The sequence below is a fragment of the Giraffa tippelskirchi genome, chromosome 10 (genome assembly GCF_054371585.1).
Source record: "Giraffa tippelskirchi isolate mGirTip1 chromosome 10, T2T-mGirTip1v1.2.pri, whole genome shotgun sequence".
Classification (NCBI taxonomy): domain Eukaryota; kingdom Metazoa; phylum Chordata; class Mammalia; order Artiodactyla; family Giraffidae; genus Giraffa; species Giraffa tippelskirchi.
In genome coordinates, this window is record NC_137284.1 from 97,360,983 (window position 1) to 97,381,173 (window position 20,191).

The 20,191-nt window shown below is 35.8% G+C and overlaps 1 protein-coding gene and 1 non-coding gene across 31 annotated transcripts in view; one reads left to right on the top strand and one right to left on the bottom strand.

Annotated features, from left to right (window-relative positions):
* ST7 (suppression of tumorigenicity 7) overlaps positions 1-20,191 on the bottom strand; it is a 315,966-nt gene that overhangs the window by 262,455 nt on the left and 33,320 nt on the right. For 6 of the 30 annotated variants that reach the window (XM_081537872.1, XM_081537869.1, XM_081537860.1 and 3 more), the window contains exon 1: positions 4,546-4,614. The exons of the other annotated variants lie outside the window; for them this stretch is intronic. In XM_081537872.1, coding sequence (XP_081393998.1) covers positions 4,546-4,558 — 13 coding nt within the window. In that variant the 5' untranslated portion in view covers positions 4,559-4,614. Of the gene's footprint in view, positions 1-4,545; positions 4,615-20,191 lie in introns of those variants that run through there. 30 annotated transcript variants of the gene reach the window in all.
* On the top strand, positions 18,259-18,365 carry LOC145524996 (U6 spliceosomal RNA). Its single transcript, XR_014068017.1, has one exon. It is a non-coding gene; the product is annotated as a U6 spliceosomal RNA (small nuclear RNA).

Sequence of the window (20,191 nt, forward strand, 5' to 3'; positions counted from 1 at the left end):
AGTGAGTTCAGTGATAACATCAAAGATCACTGATCACACGTCACCATCATAACAAACGTCACAGTGAAAAAGTTTGAAAAATTTGTGAGATGAAAGTTTGTGAAAATGAAAAGTTTGTGAGAATTACCAAAATGTAAGATAGAGACAGAGAGTGAGCAAATCTGTTGGAAAAAATGGTGCTGACAGACTTGCTTGATGCAGGGTTCCCCAAAACTTTCGATTTGTAAAAGGATGCAATTTCTGAGAAGTGCAATAAAAGGAAGCTCAAGAAGACTAGGTATGCCTGTATCAATAATGGTGCTGATATATACAGCTGCAGGAAGTAGGAAAGGGCAATATACTTCAAAAGGGTTGAAACCAGAATATTATCTTACATGAGATCTGTTTTAAATTGTATACCAGATGTTGCACATGAATAGTCACACAAAAGGGGGTGGATGTAGCCACAAGAAAGGCTAAAGGAAAAGTAGAATAAGCAAAGGATCCGTGGATAACAGATATAGTTATTCCTCCATATCAACCAGTTCCACATCTGTGGATTCACCCAACAATGGATCAAAATATTCAGAAAAAAATATTACAGAAAGTTCCAGAAGCAAACCTTGAACTTGACAGACAAGTTTTTTGTGTCAAAAATGCTATTTTTGACATAGCATTTGCATTGCATTTATATTGTACTTACAACTTACATAGCATTTATCTCATATTAGGTATTATAAGTAATCTTGAGATGATTCAAAATATGCAGAGGGGATGTGTGTAGGTTATATGCAAACACTACACAATTTTTATATAAGGTATTTGAGCATCTGCAGATTTGGGGTTGGGGGTAGTCTGAAACCATTCCCTTCAGATACTGAGTGACAAATGTACTTTCCATAGTACATTTCTTCTTGCCATAGTACAACAACTTCTTGCCAACTCATTGATGTAGCTCCTCTCTTCAGCTCATACATGAAGGTGTATATATGCATATGTAAATACATTTTCTGAGTGCCTATATTTATTTCTTGGCACAGAGCTCTAACAGAAAGTTAAAGGCTGCATTATTTTTCAAGACATCTACTTTTTAGATAACTATAGCAGGATCAGGCTTCCCTAGGGCTCAGTTGGTAAAGAATCAGCCTGCAATGTAGGAGACCTGGATTCAATCCCTGGGTTGGAAAGATCCCCTGGAGGAGGGCATGGCAACTCACTCCAGTATTCTTGCCTGGAGAATCCCCATAGGCAGAGGAGCCTGGCGGGCTACGGTCCATGGGGTCGAAAAGAGTTGGACACGACTGAGCGACTAAGCACAGCATAGCAGGATCAGTATGTTAAAAGTCATTAGGTCTCACCTGCCGCAAAACTGGACACATATGACAGCCTCTAATTCCTGTTAAGGTCTCTATAATCTTCAGACATCAGAGGTATTTCTAAATACCTCTGGAAGGTTGGGATCCATACGGCTGAAGACTCATCTTTGAAAAATACAGATTTTGAAATTTCAGTTTGCTCCCATTCTCTCTGGGCAGCTAGCATGAGCTCAGAGAATGAAGACAAATTTTAATATGCTACCTATAGAAAATGTAAAGAAAGGAAATGAAGGAAGAATAAAACTGACTAATGTCCTCCACACTTCTTCATAAAATCACATAATATACTCTAAAACCAAAGTGATCTTTGGATTATCAATTATGTCCCATTATGCCTGCCTGTGACCTTGCCCGCCTGCCACCCTGCCCTTCTATTAGTAAAGTGAATACTGTTAATTTCAGGATAAAATTAGTAATGAAAGAAGAGATTAACATTCAAAATAATTTAGTGGTCAAAATAATTATTGTTAAACTAGAATGTTGTGAGAAAAACAATAGCAAAATCTTAAAGTAAGTCAATAGTAATTTTTAGAAGAAACCCGATTCATAAATTGACTCAACAACTATTTCCTGAAAGCCTACTGTTCTTGTACTCTAAGGGTACAGCCATTAACAAATTCCCTCCTCTATGGAGCTTATACTCCAGAGGGTGAGGCAGACAAATAAATATGTAGTGTATTCAGTGGGGGTATGTGTTATAAAGAAAGATAAGAGGAATTAGAGGATGAGGAGTGATTGAATGGGAGGGTTATTTTAGGTAAAACTGTCAAGTAATGTCATCCTAAAAAGATGACTTTTCAACAGAGACCTGAAAAACTGAGAGGAAACCACATGGGTAACATGGAAACCACATGGGGAAAAGAACTTTCCAGAAAAAAAAATAAATCTCTTCTTAAATAATCAAGACTCAATTTTCTATTGGAAGATAACCCCTCTAGCGCTGTGATGCTGTCATTAGTATTAATACAGGAGTGGTTGTGCTGAACTGTGCTGACAGCAAAATAAATTCTATTTTCAAATGCAAAAGAATTCACTCTCTCATGAGCTGACAACATGTGTTCTTCTCATCAAAGTTTAATATACCAAATATACCCATTTTTGCAAATATGGAGATATTTTTTAAAAAATCACCATAGAAGACAACATTCAAAATAGCTTCCCACCACATCAGATAACTAATTTAATTTAATTATCTCTACTAATTTGGTAAGAATTTAAACCTCATATTCTCTTAAGAGTATATACAGCAATTTTAAAAGTGTCGTATCTGGAGTTCCTCTGGAGCTGTACCCTTTGTTCACATTAAAGTTTTATTTTCTTAGTATTCTTCTTGATGTTTATTTAGCAGGTTAAGTTGTGTGTCTTTTAAAATATCATCTATGAAAAAAAATACCATATAAGGGTTATTAGTTAAAAACTACAGAGAAGTGTTTTAATGGCAATATACAAACTACAGAAAAATTTTAAAAATCAGTGATTCTGTTCTTTGGGGAAAAAATTGTACAAATTTATAATTAAAAATATGTGTATAGTGAAGCTCCCTGGTAGGACTTCAGAAATTTTATTTCTTTGTGTATGTCTATAAAGTGTACTCCTTCCTGCTTCAACATAGAAACAGACATAGAGCCTTCTAACATACATGTAAGCCTTCTAACAAATAAGCATATTCTATTTCAGAGTCCTGGGACAAAATTCTGGTACACTAAAGTTAAAAGGAAAAGAAATCCAAAATCCAGAGAGAGAGAGAGAGATACTATTATTGTATTTGCTTTAAAGAACTCTAAAATACTGAAGCATGTAAATTATCATATGTGACACGAATCGCCAGTCAGGTTCAACGCAAGATACAGGGTGCTCGGAGCTGGTGCACCGGGATGACCCGGAAGGATGGGAAGGGGAGGGAGGTGGAAGAGGGGTTCTGGAAAGGGAAAACATGCACACTCATGGTGGATTCATGTCAATGTATGGCAAAACAAATGCAATATTGTAAAGTTCAAAAATAGAAAATAAACTAATTTAAAAAATTAAAAAAAAAAGAACTCTAAAATAGGAAATATAGATTTATAGAAAAAAGATATTTGGGTATTTGGGATAATTAATTACTTCTAAATGTTTTAGCTTCAAAAAATATTCACCACAAAAGTCCTTTACATAGCAAGTGCCTAAAATTTGCATTTTATTAACAATTTCACAATAATTTGATTTTCACCACAATTAGCTATCTTGCCAAAGATCTATCCATAGAGCAAAAGGGATCATTTATAAAGAACATGTAAGTGCTTAATTTAAATGCACACTAGGATTTTGTCATTATTTGGGGGTATGGAAAATAGGTCTCTGCCCTGATAGAAAAATCTTCTCAAGTTTTCGTTGTTTAGTTTATAAGGAATATGTCAGAAAAGTGTCATCATAACCCAGAATTTCAAATTTAGGGAAATATAATTTTGAACTAGTTGCACAAATTTTGAGCAAAGATCCATGCCCTTATCACCTTAGCACCACCTCACCTCTCAACCCCTCTTTCACCCCATCCAATCTAACGGAATCCCGTACTTACTCATCAAGAACCACCACCCACGGTTAACTTAACCTTAACTTTACTCTTGTACCAACTTACCACTCAGTGAAACTAGAAACTAAGAACAAGGTTAACCAGTTTAAAAAAAGAAGAGGCTAGTTACACTCAGAAATTTAGGATAAAAACTGAAATTCTCCAATTCATTTCACTATGTCAACTCCATCTAAAAGATGGGGCCACACACATGTACAAAACAACCACCACAATGTCAAAAATGTTTTACAGTCTCTGTAGACTGTGTGTATATTTTATTCTCTTTGTGGCATAGTCTGAACTCAGATGTTTGTACTCTAAAGCTTCTTGACCAGAGGGTCGAAATGTGAATTAAGTATGAGTTGCTGTTTATTTTAAGTCTGTTTGAGTATGACTCAAACTAAAACACAAGAAACAACAAGCATATGTCTGAGAAATTCCCTTAAGTATATATGTATGCTAAATTAATCACGATTTGTATACAACAAAGTAATACATACAACAGGAGTAAACTCATACATAATTTTTAAAATACCTTCATTTACAAATATAACCAATGTAATTTTTAAAATACTAATTCAAAATAGTATATTTTAAGTAATTCTACATGGCTGGAAAATATTTTAAATTTAATTTTACCTGTATAATCCATAGAGAAGCAGTAGGCAAAGAACCGGGTATTTTCCAAAGTAAAACTCTATCAGACTCAAAATGAAACAGCTCCCTGGACAGGCAAACTGCTCTGGGGACAGCCTCCTGCCATGTGACATTGAGCACACACACACTTCTGCTTATCTCTATTCAAGTTGCAACGGTCATGGCTCTGCTCTCCTTTGCCTGTTTTTTCAAAGTCATCCTTAGAAAAGTCTTTCTAAGAAAAGAACTATTATTTCTTCCCATTTCATTCCTGTATTATTAGTTTAAAACTAGGAAAAAATATATTGTCTTCTTTCTCTAAGTGAAAAGAACTCAAAATATGTATACTTCATCCTAGTACTCAATGTTACCAAGCAGCATAACCTGAAAGGAGTCAGCAACCAAATTTTTAGGAAAAATAGTCTTTTGTCATTATGATCATTTCTTTTATAGTATGCACATGTGATCTATTTGAAACACATTTGATTTGTAAACAAACCTAATACAGGTGATGAAAGAACAATCTTTTAAAGCATATCTAAAACCTTTAACTCATTTGTCTGAGTCCTGAAACAGACATCAGATGAAAAGGACATATGGTCATTCCTGTGACAGACTGTAACTGATGTAATCTTTTATGTCATATTGCCACATGCACTGAGCCATCTTTTCCTTCATTACCAATTGTTTCATCTTGAATATGTCCTGGCTAAAGAAACCTTAAGAATGGTTACTTCATCTTGACACAATTCTTTAGACCTTGCCCAGAGACAAGATACAAATTTTTAAATTTTTTATCAGCTGTCTTTTTTTTTCAGCAACCTGAATGGTTGGATAATTTCCTGTTTATAAACATAGTAATACTCTTCCAGATTGCAACTACTTTGAGAAAGAAAAGGTATTGATGTTTTGAGTGGTTTTATTGGAGTAATGGGATATTTTGCTACTTTTCTTTCCATGGAATAGGTTTCTCCATAAGATAATTACAAAGTTGACAATACTAAACAATATGATTCTAATTTTCAATATAACATCAGAAGTATAAATAGTACAGAAATCTAAACATTTTGAGCCCAACATCATCTATAATTTTATGAAATGAATGAGAAAGCATCATTATATTCAGCCATCTAGGCGATGCTTCATTACCATAAGCAGATCCCATTACACCACCATTCTGCTAACAGTCAAAAGCTGTTAATTCCCATCAACCTCACCTGTCACTGTTGCTAAGCAGCCCTGTCTTACTTCTGGGGCTTTAATTCTTTTTATCTCAATCTAGGGTACTGACTGGGGAGCTTTCCATGAGCCATAAAAATTTGATATACTTTTTTCTTGGTAATTAAAATGTGCAAATGGCTAAAACATTGATTGTTTTAAAATGGTACGCTAAAAATCCCTAATAATAGCTGTCTTAATTTCCACACAACTTACAAGTATGTGGAAATACCGATAGCCATTATCAGATGTCACATAAAATGGCGTTTTAAGCATTTCACAACTTAGTACTGTCAGCATGGATTTGAGCACCATTATTTTTATCCTTTATATTTTATAACTCTTAAATCACAGATATTTTAAGGAAATGCATTTTATTAACAAACAAGAACATAACGAAAAATCCAAGTTAGAAAGTAGAAGACAGACAGATAGATGGGTAGATGGCTCTAAAACCTACAGTCCACAGTTAAGTGATTCACCACACCTCAGAAAGCCAGCAGAGTGGTTAAGAGCCAGGCCTTGTGTCAGACAGACAAGGTTTAAGTCATTCCTTAACTGGATGACCTTAAGCAAGTTTTTAAATCTCTCTGATCTCAACTAAGTGACAAAAGGCCTAGATCAACATCTGGTTTGTGACAACAGCTAGTATGTAAACAGTACTTAATGTGGTCCAGGCATTGTTCTAAATCATGCATTAATAACTTACTCAACCCATATGATAACCCTGTGAGGTATTATCCTCATGTTATAGGTGAGGAAACTGAGGTGTGTAGGGTATATAACTTTACTGAGGTCACACACCATACATAACAAAGCCAGGATTCAACCCAAGCAGCCTCACCTAGAGTTCTTGTGCTTAACCACTACACATACCACGTCCACAGATAGATGATCAATAAATGGAAGCAGAACAACAAAGATAATTTCCAAAAACTAGGTTCATTCTTTCCAATAAAACCAGTCCTGCAGTTTGTCAAATATGTTAGTTCAGAGTTTATAAAAACTCTCTTTTTATAGTCTATGTTCAATCCCAATACACAGAAAAATTAAACAGATAAACAGAACGAAAGGGATGTCTAAAGTCATTGTGGTAGCTTAAAATGAGAGTTGCATTAGCCAGTTAAGCAGAAATAAGTACTCAAGTGCAGAAAGTTATAACCGTAAAAGGACTTGCACTGTGTACTACCCCACTCTCCCAGCAACCACTAAGTCCCTCCTTCCCCTCCCTACTTTTCAGTTTCCAAATGTCACAGAAGATACAACTTATCTGGCCTCTAAAGAGGCTGAGCAGTTTCCTCTGACTGTAACTTCAAAGCTTACTCAGGAGGGCAGCACCTTCAGCTAGATCCCCCTGCCTTCCTCTCCAAGAGTCTCCTCTAGCTTCATCTCACCCTCAGCAAAGGAGACTCACTAGTATGCCTAGATGCACCCCTCAGACACAGAAACAATTACATCACAGTCCTCCCCAAAACATATTTACAAGTCATGGGAGTCACAGGTTCTTTGCAAGTCATCTGTTCCCAGTCTACAGCTGAGGGACAAATGTCCTAAGTGCAACCACCTGATTCAGGAGCTGCCCACACTGCATCCCCAAACCCCATCCCAGATTCAGGCTATAATCTATCCCTTCATGGTCCAAGCCAGAAGAAGTAAAATTACTGAACCAGACCTGTTGAATCAACACTGCTACTCATTACCTCTCTGGTTTGGAAAAGTTCTGGAATACTTATAGATGTGTGTTACCTATTTCCTCATAGGTAAAATGAGGAGGTTGAACTGAATGATGGCTAAAACTCTATGCAACTCTAACAATACAGGATTCTATTTTAAGCCAATTATAGCTGGATGAGAAAACTGAAGTGACTTCTAGCAAGGAACTCTTTCTTTTCCTCCAGCCCACATCACCCCCTCCTCCATCCTGCTAAGGTGTTGGAAACAGCCCCACCTCAAGGGTGGGAAACCAGCGACCCAGCAGGTATTGTCGAAATCGAGCGCATTTATGTTGAATGTCTAATTTCTCCAAACGTTCAGACACTATTCCTCTCTAGACAAGCCCTAGTAATTCAGCATAGGGGTGAGCAGACAAATACAAACATTCACGAAACACAATAGAAACAACTGGTTGGAGTCCTTGCTTACTGGTGAGTTCATGGTCTGGTGGATCTTATCTCTTAGGACAACAAGGTCTGGGTACCAGCAATAAGGCTTCTGAATGTGACCCCTCCTTCCAAAACATGACTGAGACAGACTGGACAGGGATTGCCAAGTTTTCCGCAGATGACAGCTCGGGGTTGAAACACAGATCTCCTCGCTTTCCTTGTCATGGCTTTCCTATCTGGAGTAGTTCCTGCTATGTGAGCCCATAGCCCTTCGCCTCCTTAGAGAAAGAGAATGAACAGAGCTCCCACTTTACACTTTCCTCTTAAACCCGAATACCATTTACCATAATTGTACCATAATATCTTACATTATATTTCCAACCCATAGAATAACTCACTTTATCGCACATTTAAAAACCCCATGTCCAGGGTTGGATTATAAATGCTCACTCTGTTATTCCAGAAATGAAAAGATGGGGTTTTCCCTCCTGTCTCTATTCTCATCTGCCTCACCAACAAGTCACTTAAGTGAAAATGCCTTAATGGTATGCCTCATTCCAATTTCCATTTACTCTAAGGGAGAACAAAGGTTACCTAAGAAGTCATTGCTTATCCATGCTTCCTACCAACACACTCCAGCCTGCATCAGCCTCAGTATTTCCTTTTCATGTTCTGTCATCCTTCAGTGCTTACAGGTCTGCGTGATCGTCGCATGGTCCCTTCCATATATGAGAAGACTCCACTGCAAAAAGAGTTCTCTGGCTGAAGAAAATTCTAACAGCATTAGCCCATCTCCTTGCATGAGTATGCTCACCATACTTCAAAATGTTTAATAAACTAAGACACAGCAGCATCAAGCACCAATCAGATAACAAAACAGGGCAGGAGCTGCTCAACTCAATACCACGGACCAAGACCGTGCTATACGTTCTTCAAGAAAGTTAACAATCATCCTCACCAACCACAAAAGCACAATTATGACAAAAGTCAAGGTGAAACCTGACAGAAGATCTACTTTAGCCAACTCCAAGCCCTGAGATAGGGATTATTTCTAGATAGACAACGTCTCTGCTACATTTGAAAAGAATAAGGTCAATGGTGGCAGGATCCAAAGCTCTCAGTAGCTGCAAAACTCAGACCTCTTATGAAGTAGGAGAGTCACTCCCTGCTTTCATGAGCTCCAAAAAAAGTGATATCAAGTAACCAGAGCTGGAGAGAGAGGGAAAATAACTTTTATATAAGAGGTGGAACACCACTGATGTTTTTATTCTAGCAGAACAGTATTTTAAAAAAAGACATCAGTTTAAATGTTTAAAGTTAACTAGTGAGAAATTCATCAACTAACCCTGACATAGAGTTAAGAGTCATGAGAAACATAACTAACATTATTAAAATGGTAAAGGAGGGGGGGTGGTATGCAGGGTGAAAAAAAATGGCTGGTAAAAACATGAAAGATTAAGATCTTCTTCCCATGAATATGGATCTAACAATAAATGCATTTATTAATTTTACACTTTGAAAGTGAGGGTCATTTTATATATGCTTGAATCAAAGCTCTAGTGGAAAGACCACAAGCAAATCCAGGTTTCTACAACAAACAGAGAGGTGCCCAAGCCAAACACATCCTTCTGTAGAAAGCTTCTTTAGAAAAACCACAGACCTGTGTGGTTTCAGTCTGTTCACCTGGCTGGCAGAAGGAACCACTGGAAAATAAGCAAAGGAAGTCATGAAAAATAGTCATGAATGGATTATTGTGGGTTGTCCCAGAGACAAAAAAAACAGTGGGGAATCCTTCAAGAAGTGTAACAGTATTCAGCTAGAGTTTTTGGTAAGCAAAGAAAGTCACAAATTTCCATATGTACTCCAAAACATAAACTAACCTTGATGTTTTAGCAGGGGCCAGCTCTCTTTCTACAAAGAACCAAACAGTAAATATTTTAAATTCCATGGGACCATCCAGTCTCTCACAGCTACTCAATTCTGCCATTTTAGTGCAAAAGTAATCATAAACAACACATAAACAATGAGTATATGTAGTGTGTTCCAATAAAACATTATTTACAGACTGTGGAACTAAATTTTTTATAATTTTTATGTATCATGAAATATTTTTCTTTTTTTTTAACCACTTAAAATATTTTTTAAAAATATTGTTAGCTTGAAGAAACAGGTGGCCCTCGGACTATAGTCTGCCAGCCCTGGTCTATAATCTTTACTGTAGTTAATTTGACCTTTCTTTGAAAGAATTGATTTTCAGCTAGGTCTCTGCCATTAACAAAATTCACAAAGGTAATGGATTCCATCAACAACAGCTTGATGGATCAGGGTGGGAAATTCAAGAAAACTTCTATTCCACTTCCAGTTCTATTCCATTCTATTCTATTCCAATGAAACTTCTATTCATTTTAATGATATGAGCAACACCTAGTCTTGACAGCCCACACTACAAGTTCACTGTCCATCATGTTAGAATTAGTGGTAAATGCTGAATTAACTTGTAAGAAGTCAACTACTTTCACAATGTAACAAAAACATTTCCAACCCATGTTCATCGATAGCCCTCAAAAACTATATAAAAGTGGAAATCATTAAGACTTCCAAATCACCTCAATTATACTATAAGCCAGGAAACTTTCTACAAAGTACACTCAGAATATAAAATACAAATAACAGCTAGTTTGGTATGGAAAAATCTGACCCCATTCACCAACAGTAGCTGAAAGAGAATTCTTGAGAAATAAGAAACTTAGATTTCAAGACTAAGTGCATAGTCAACTACTTTGGGTAGCTATTTCACAACAGCACCTCATTTTTATGAAATTAAGAAGTAGGTTTACATTTTCTTGGTACTTTTCTAGCTCTAAAATTTTGTAATGAGCTACATTAATTATGATATCTGATGTAACTCACTGAGAGTTTCAGTGATTTTCACTTTTCATTATCCTTCAGACAAGAAGCAGATAATTTTCTCTCTGCTCTTTTATTTCTGGCTTTTCAAAAGGCCATTGAAAATACACTTCTGATTAGCATAGTTGCTGCCTCCTTAGAAATACCCATTATTAACACAGATATAAGTGATTTAAGAGAAAATGTAATGCAGTATAATATTTGAAAGATGCTTCTAGAGACACATATTTGTGTCTGCTGCAACTATAAAATTCAAGTTCCACTAACAAAAGCACACATCAGGTCCTTTAGCTACCACAGAAATCTGTCTTTAAAACTGCTTCATTTTTCTACAATAAATCACATCCTTTATCTATACAAACCATGCTTCAACTGCCTCTAGAATCAAGCAAAACTGAATTTAGTCCCTGCCGTTGCTACTTGTAAACTGAAAGGTACTCACTCACCTCCAAGTCTTATTTTCCCCATCTGTGGAACAGGAACACCGTTCCTGGTAGCAATGGAAATGATACACACACAATGGTATATAAATACTGATGTTCTTGAGAAGATACCTGAAATATGTTGTTAGGCTTAAAAAATAGGAATAATATGCTAATACTTTAGTTTTTTTTTTTGAAAAGCATACAGTGAGAAAAAGGAAGGAAATTCTGACACATGCTACAATATGGATGAATTTTGAGGACATTATCTAACAACAAGTGAAATAAGTCAGTCATGGAAAGACACAATATTGCATCATTCCACTTACATGGGATATCTATAGTAGATAAAGTCATAGAGAAAGAAAGTAGTAGGGTCATTGCAGAGGCTGGTAGGAGGGGAGAGGGGACTTGTAATGGACATAGCACTTCAGCGAGATAAGAAAAACTTCTGAAGATTGGTTACACAACAATGCGAATGCACTTAACACCACTGAACTGTACACTTAAAAACTAGTCAAGATGGTAAATTTAACATTATGTAAATTTTCCCACAATTTAAAATTTTCAGTAAATTTTTAAATAAAATAAAATTTAAGACACTTTAAAAAAGCATACATGGATTCCTTTGGCAGTGTAACTGCTGACGATTTTCACTTTCTACTTTATATGATTTGTCACTGCTGCAAAAGTAGAATGAGTTCACTATGGAAAACATTCAAACCAGGGGGAATAAAGGCATTTTCATTTTTATATGTAAAGTAAGCCTAAAAGCCTGAAAACTGTAAAAATCTACCAGTTAAAGGTCCAATTAGTCTTTTTCTTTTTAATTGAAGTATAGTTGATTTACAATGTGGTGGTAGCTTCAGGTGTACACCAAAGTATTTGGTTTTTAACATACATATATTCTTTTTCAGATTCTCGTCCATTATAGTTATTACAAGATAAAAGAAAATTACAGGCCAATATCACTGATAAACACAGAGATAAAAATCCTCAACAATGTACTAGCAAACCGAATCCAACAATACAGTAAAAAGATCATATATCATGATCAAGTGGAATTTATCCCACAGATATAAGGATTTTTCAATATCCACAAATCAATCAACGTGATTGATTTGATATGGTATAACAATGTGATACACCATATTAACAAACGGAAGAATAAAAAAAAATGATATTCTGAATAGGGGCATAAAAAGCTTTTGATAAAATTCAACATCTATTTATGACTTAAAAAACTCCAAAAAGTGGGCAAAGAGGGAACATACCTCAAATAATAAAGGCCATATAGGACAAACCCACAGCTAACACACTCAATGGTGAAAAGCTGAAAGCATTTCCTCTAAGATCAGGAATAAGACAAGGATGCCCATTCTCAGCACTTTTATTCAACATAGTATTGGAAGTCCTAACTATCACAATCAGAAAAAGAAATAAAAGGAATCCCAATTGGAAAAGAAGAAGTAAAACTCACTGTTTGCATATGGCGATACTACATATAGAAAATCCTAAAGATGCCACCAGAAAACTACTAGAGCTTATCAATGAATTTGGCAAAGTTGCAGGATACAAAACTAATACACAGAAATCTGTTATGTTTCCATATGCTAATGACTATCAGAAAGAGAATTTAAGGGCACAATCTCATTCACCATGGCATCAAAAAGAATAAAATACCTAGAAATAAACCTAACTAAGAAGGCAAGAAAACTGTAAGATGCGGAGGAAAGAAACTTAAGATGACACAAGCAGATGGAAAGATATACCATGTTCTTGTACTGGGAGAACCAATATGTTAAAATGACTGTACTACCCAAGGCAATCTATAAATTCAAAGCAATCCTTATCAAACTACCAGTGGCATTTTTCACAAAGTAGAACCAAAAAATTCTCAACTTGTATAGAAACACAAAAGACTCCAAACAGCCAAAATAATCTTGATAAAGAACAGAGCTGGAGAAACCACACTCTCTGACTTCAAATTATACTCAAAGCTACAGCAATCAAGACAGTATGGTACTGGCACACACACACACAAAACAGACACATAGATCAATGGAACAAGATAGAAAGCTTAGATATAAACCCATGCACTTATGACCAATTAATAAGTGACAAAGGAGGCAAGAATATACAATGGAGAAAAGAAAGTCTCTTCAATGAGTGGTGCTGGGAAAACTGGAAAGCTATGTGTAAAAGAATGAAAGTAAAACATTCTTTAATACCATATACAAAAATAAACTCAAAATTAATTACAGACCTAAATGTAAGACTGGTTGCTCTAAAACTCCTAGAAGAAAACATAAGCAGAACACTCTTTGACAAAAATCACAGCAGGATTGTTTTTATCTGTCTCCTAGAATTATGGAAACAAAAGCAAAAATATATGAATGGGGCTTAATTAAACTTAAAAGTTTTTGCACAGCACAGGAAATCATCAACAAAATGTTGATGGGAGAAAATATGTGCAAATGATTTAACTGACAAGGGCTTAATTTCTAAAATCTACAAACATCTTATATAGCTCAGTATCAAAAGAAATAACCCAATGAAAAAATGAGCAGAAGACCTAAACAGACATTTCTCCAAAGAAGACATACAGATGGCCAACAGGCACATGAAAAGATGCTCAATATCAATTGTTAGAGAAAGGCAAATTAAAAATATAATGAGGTATCACCTTATACCAATCATAATGGTCATCATTAAAAGTCTACAAAAAATAAATTCTGGAGAGGATGTGGAGAAAAAGGAACTCTCCTACACTCTTGGTGGGAATGTCAATTGGTGCAGCTACTATGGAGAACAACACGGAGGTTCCTTAAAAAAACTTAAAACAGAGTTACCATATGATCCAGCAATCCCACTTCTGGGCATATATCTGGAGAAAACTATAATTTGAAAAAATACATGTACCTCCATGTTTACAATACATTAGAAATGATAGCCAAGACATGGAAGCAACCTAAATGCCTATCAGCAGATGAATAAATAAAGAAGATGTGAGATCTATCTATTTATCTATCTATCTATTCCTCAGGCATAAAAAGGGATGAAATAATGCCATTGCAGAAACATGGATGGACCTAGAGATTATCAGATTAAGTGAAGTCAGACAGAAAAAGATAAATATTATATGATATTACTTATATGTGGAATCCCAAAAAATGATACAAGTGAACTTATTTACAAACAGACATAGACAACAAACTTATGGTTACCAAAGGGGAAAGGGTGAAAAGGATAAATTAGGAGTTTGGGAGTAACAGATACACTATCATATATAAAATAAACACAAGAATCTACTGTATAGCACAGGGAGCTATATTCAATGTTTTGTAATAAACTATAAGGGAAAATAATCTGAAAAAGATGTATATAAGCACATGGAACTATATTCAACTAGTTGAAATACATTAAGATTAAATGCAGTCACCAGGAACTACACATATAATTAAAGTCAGAATGGCTGACTAAAAGAATGATAAAGGATTCATGAAAATAAATATATTTGTGTTATTAAATTTGGAGGGAAACACTTTAAATGGCATTTATTCAAAATTTGTTTAAACTTTAAATTTGAATGAAACAGCATAAAAAGAATAAAAATTTCATTCTTTTTTTTAATTAGTTTATTTTCTATTTTTTAACTTTACAATATTGTATTTGTTTTGCCATATATTGACATGAATCCACCATGGGTGTACATGTTTTCCCCTTTCAGAACCCCCTTTCCACCTCCTTTCCCATTCCATCCCTCTGGGTCATCCCAGTGCACCAGCCCCGAGCACCCTGTATCATGCATTGAACCTGGACTGGCGATTCGTTTCACATATGATAATTTACATGCTTCCATGCCATTCTCCCATATCATCCCGTCCTCGCTCTCTCCCATAGGGTCTATAATACTGTTCTATTTATCTGTGTCTCTTTTGATGTCTCGCATACAGGTTTATCTTTACCGATCGACTAAATACCATATATATGTGTTAGTATACTGTATTGGTGTTTTTCTTTCTGGCTTACTTCACTCTGTATAATAGGCTGCAGTTTCATCCACCTCATTAGAACTGATTTGAATGTATTCTTTTTAATGGCTGAGTAGTATTCCATTGTGTATATGTACCACAGCTTCCTTATCCATTCATCTGCTGATGGACATCTAGGCTGCTTCCATGTCCTGGATATTATAAACAGTGCTGCCATGAACATTGGGGTACACGTGTCTCTTTCAATTCTGGTTTCCTCGGTGTGTATGCCCAGCAGCGGGATTGCTGGGTCATATGGCAGTTCTATTCTCAGTTTTTTAAGGAATCTCCACACTGGTCTCCATAGTGGCTGTACTAGTTTGCATTCCCACCAACAGTGTAAGAGGGTTCCCTTTTCGCCACACTCTCTCTAGCATTTATTGCTTTTAGAATTTTGGATAGCAGCCATTCTGATGGGTGTGAAATGGTACCTCATTGTGGTTTTGATTTGCATTTCTCTGATAATGAGTGATGTTGAGCATCTTTTCATGTGTTTGTTAGCCATCTGTATGTCTTCTTTGGAGAAGTGTTTGTTTAGTTCTTTGGTCCACTTTTTGATTGGGTCGTTTATATTTCTGGAATTGAGCTGCAGGAGTTGCTTGCATATTTTTGAGATTAATTGTTTGTCCATTGCTTTGTTTGCAATTACTTAAAAATTTCACTCTTAACTTCCATGCCTAGCAATGCTCAATGTCTACTTGAGTGAATAAGTGGACAAACTTGAATAGACAGCAACTCCTTGAATCTCAGTAAATTTACACAGCATTCAGAATATATAATTATATTACACTGCTACCAACTGGTGGCAGCATCCCTAAAATACAAGGACAAAAAAAAATAGGAAAGGAACGAGTCCACTCTGAAACTTTAAAAGATGTAAATAAAAGGGTGACAGACTTGTAACAACTTTTCTCCTTTGAAAACTTTACTATTTCCAATAAAATATGGACTGTGCTGTGCTGTGCTTAGTCGCTCAGTCATGTCCAACTTTTTACAACCCAAGGCTCCTCTATCCATGGGGATTCTCCAGGCAAGAATACTGGAGTGGGTTGCCATGCACTCCTCCAGGGGATCTTCCCAACCCAGGGATTGAACCCAGGTCTCCCGCACTGCAGATGGATTCTTTACCCTCTGAGCCACTAGGGAAGCCCAAATATGGACACTGTCCTTTAGAAAGGCACTGTCCTTATTTTATTGGATGCTGCTATAAACAGCATCAACTCTGCTATAAATCAACTATGAAAAAGACATGAGTTGGAAAAATTAGAGCAAGATCCAATTTTGAATTCTACTTTAGGCAACAGTGTTCCTCAAGTTTTCTCAGATATGAAATGTATGAGCCTCTGAGCAATCTATTATACATATTTGATATGCAAGACCATTCTGTAAATGGTAAAATGTCAGGAATTAGTATTATTTTTTCTTTTTTTTAATGGCCAGGCTGTGCAGCATGCAGGATCTTAGTTACCTGACTAGGGATCTAATCTGTGTCCCCTGCATTGGGGGAACAGAGTTTTAACCCACTGGACCACCAAGGATCAAATCTGCATCTCTTACATCTCCTACATTGGCAGGCGAGTTCTTTACCACTAGTGCCACCTGGGAAACTGTCTGAAACATTTCTATTTATGATCTACGTATTTGTTCATACATCAGCTTTTTGAATATGTTAAATGCCTAAAGATTAAATATATATCTGTCCTTTGAATCATTCTTTACTTGGTACTCCATCTCCTTGATTCAACTCAGATTTTTTTCCCAGGACCTTTTTTTAGCAGAAACATGCCTTACATACTTTTCATGAATATAATTTATTTTTAAATTTATGTCTGGGAATTCAGCATACTGTATCTTAAAACAGTGCTTCATGTTAGTCATTGTTTCCATGGCCCATTAGCACTTGGGCAGGAAGTGTAATATGCAAAGAATGAACTGAATCTTATGGGATCTATCAGTAATGTTCTACAGCATTTAACAAAAATTTGATATACATAACTAATCATGAAAACTGGAAATGTTTTTATATTAATGATAACAACCAATGCAGAGACAAAGAGGAAAAACAAGGACTATGTATGATTCATCACCACAGGAGATAACTGAAGGTGAAGTAGATTGAAAACCGAGACTAGACTTAGAATCAACAGATTTTAGATTTTCCACTCTGTACAATGTTAAAATAATATTACATTTTATACTTATATAATATGAATTACTAACATAAAAAAATCTGCCATCATAATGAATAATAATGATCAAACAAAATGGGAGAAATTTTAAGCTATTTTGTCAATATTGTAGTGTATCAACAAACATCTTCTGCTTCAGTGAAATTGAATTCAACAGAACTATGTCATGGCATTTCATTGAGAATGTATACTCTAGGAATGTGTGTATGTTTCTTTAACACATATATACACTGAGGATAGATGGTATAACAATGAACAAAATACAAGGGTCAGTGAATTCCAGGCATTATACCATAGCGAAACACTTAAACATAGCCATGTTTCAAAAATATCTGAGGAAATTAAAAATATATTAGGTTCCCATAACTACTTACCTAAAATATTCCTAATTATACTTGAATTGTGTCTTCATAGAAATATAAAGTATCATAAATATTTTCTTCTATTCAAAATAGTCCATGAAAAATGTCATATTTTTAATTATTTATACTAACTTACACATTTTTAAAAATTAAGTACTCTTTTTAAGTTATTGTAAAGCACTTATTGCTAAAGCATTATAAGATAAAAATAAGGGCTCAATATCAGTTCTTAATATCAGACATAAACATAAGCATGCTAAAATGCATAAAAAAGAAAAATGTTTTATTTCTATAATCAAAAGTCTGTTTTCAGATACTCATCAACTAGAATCAATGCCTATTCAAAGACAAATTTCCTAAAGGTGAATAGATTATTTAGGTCATTTAGGGGATAGTGAAATTATAACTTCTACATTTTTCTCCCTGAGCACAGAGCAGGACTTGGTTACACAGTCCTCCAAATCACTCAAAGAATTAGGGGGATGCTCGCTTCGGCAGCACATATACTAAAATTGGAATGATACAGAGAAGATTAGCATGGCCCCTGTGCAAGGATGACATGCAAATTCGTGAAGCATTCCATATTTTTATACTTAGGAATATATGTACCTAAAGAAACAAAAGACTTATATATAGAAAACTATAAAACACTGATGAAAGAAATCAAAGAGGACACAAACAGATGGAGAAATATACCGTGTTCATGGATTGGAAGAATTAATATAGTGAAAATGAGTATACTACCCAAAGCAATCTATAGATTCAATGCAATCCCTATCAAGCTACCAATGGTACTTTTCACAGAACTAGAACAAATCATTTCACAATTTGTATGGAAATATAAGAAACCTCGAATAGCCAAAGCAATCTTGAGAAAGAAGAATGGAACTGGAGGAATCAACCTGACTGACTTCAGGCTCTACTACAAAGCCACAGTCATCAAGACAGTATGGTACTGGCACAAAGATAGAAATATAGATCAATGGAACAAAATAGAAAGCCCAGAGATAAATCCACACACCTATGGACACCTTATCTTCGACAAAGGAGGCAAGAATATACAATGGAGAAAAGACAATCTCTTTAACAAGTGGTGCTGGGAAAACTGGTCAACCACTTGTAAAAGAATGAAACTAGAACACTTTCGAACACCATACACAAAAATAAACTCAAAATGGATTAAAGATCTAAATGTAAGACCAGAAACCATAAAACTCCTAGAGGGAAACATAGGCAAAACACTCTCCGACATAAATCACAGCAGGATCCTCCATGACCCACCTCCCAGAATATTGGAAATAAAAGCAAAAATAAACAAATGGGATCTAATTAAAATTAAAAGCTTTTGCACAACAAAGGAAACTATAAGCAAGGTGAAAAGACAGCCTTCAGAATGGGAGAAAATAATAGCAAACGAAGCAACAGACAAACAATTAATCTCAAAAATATACAAGCAACTCCTGCAGCTGAATTCCAGAAAAATAAACGACCCAATCAAAAAATGGGCCAAAGAACTAAACAGACATTTCTCCAAAGAAGACATACAGATGGCTAACAAACACATGCAAAGATGCTCAACATCACTCATTATTAGAGAAATCCAAATCAAAACCACAATGAGGTACCATTTCATACCAGTCAGAATGGCTGCTATCCAAAAGTCTACAAGCAATAAATGCTGGAGAGGGTGTGGAGAAAAGGGAACCCTCTTACACTGTTGGTGGGAATGCAAACTAGGACAGCCACTATGGAGAACAGTGTGGAGATTCCTTAAAAAACTGGGAATAGAACTGCCATATGACCCAGCAATCCCACTGCTGGGCATACACACAGAGGAAACCAGAATTGAAAGAGACACGTGTACCCCAATGTTCATCGTAGCACTGTTTACAATAGCCAGGACATGGAAGCAACCTAGATGTCCATCAGCAGATGAATGGATAAGGAAGCTGTGGTACATATACACAATGGAATATTACTCAGCCATTAAAAAGAATACATTTGACTCAGTTCTATTGAGATGGATGAAACTGGAGCCCATTATACAGAGTGAAGTAAGCCAGAAAGAAAAACACCAATACAGTATACTAATGCATATATGTGGAATTTGAAAGATGGTAACAATAACCCTATATGCGAGACAGAATAAAATAAGAGACACAGATGCATAGAACAGTCTTATGGACTCTGAGGGAGAAGGTGAGGGTGGGACGTTCTGGGAGAATAGCATTGAAACATGTATATTAGCATATGTGAAACAGAACACCATTCCAGGTTCGATGCATGAGACAAATGCTCAGGGCTGGGGCAATGGGATGACCCAGAGGGATGGGAGGGGGAGGGAGGTGGGAGGGGGGTTCAGGATGGGGAACACATGTAAACCCATTACTGATTCATGTCAATGTATGGCAAAAA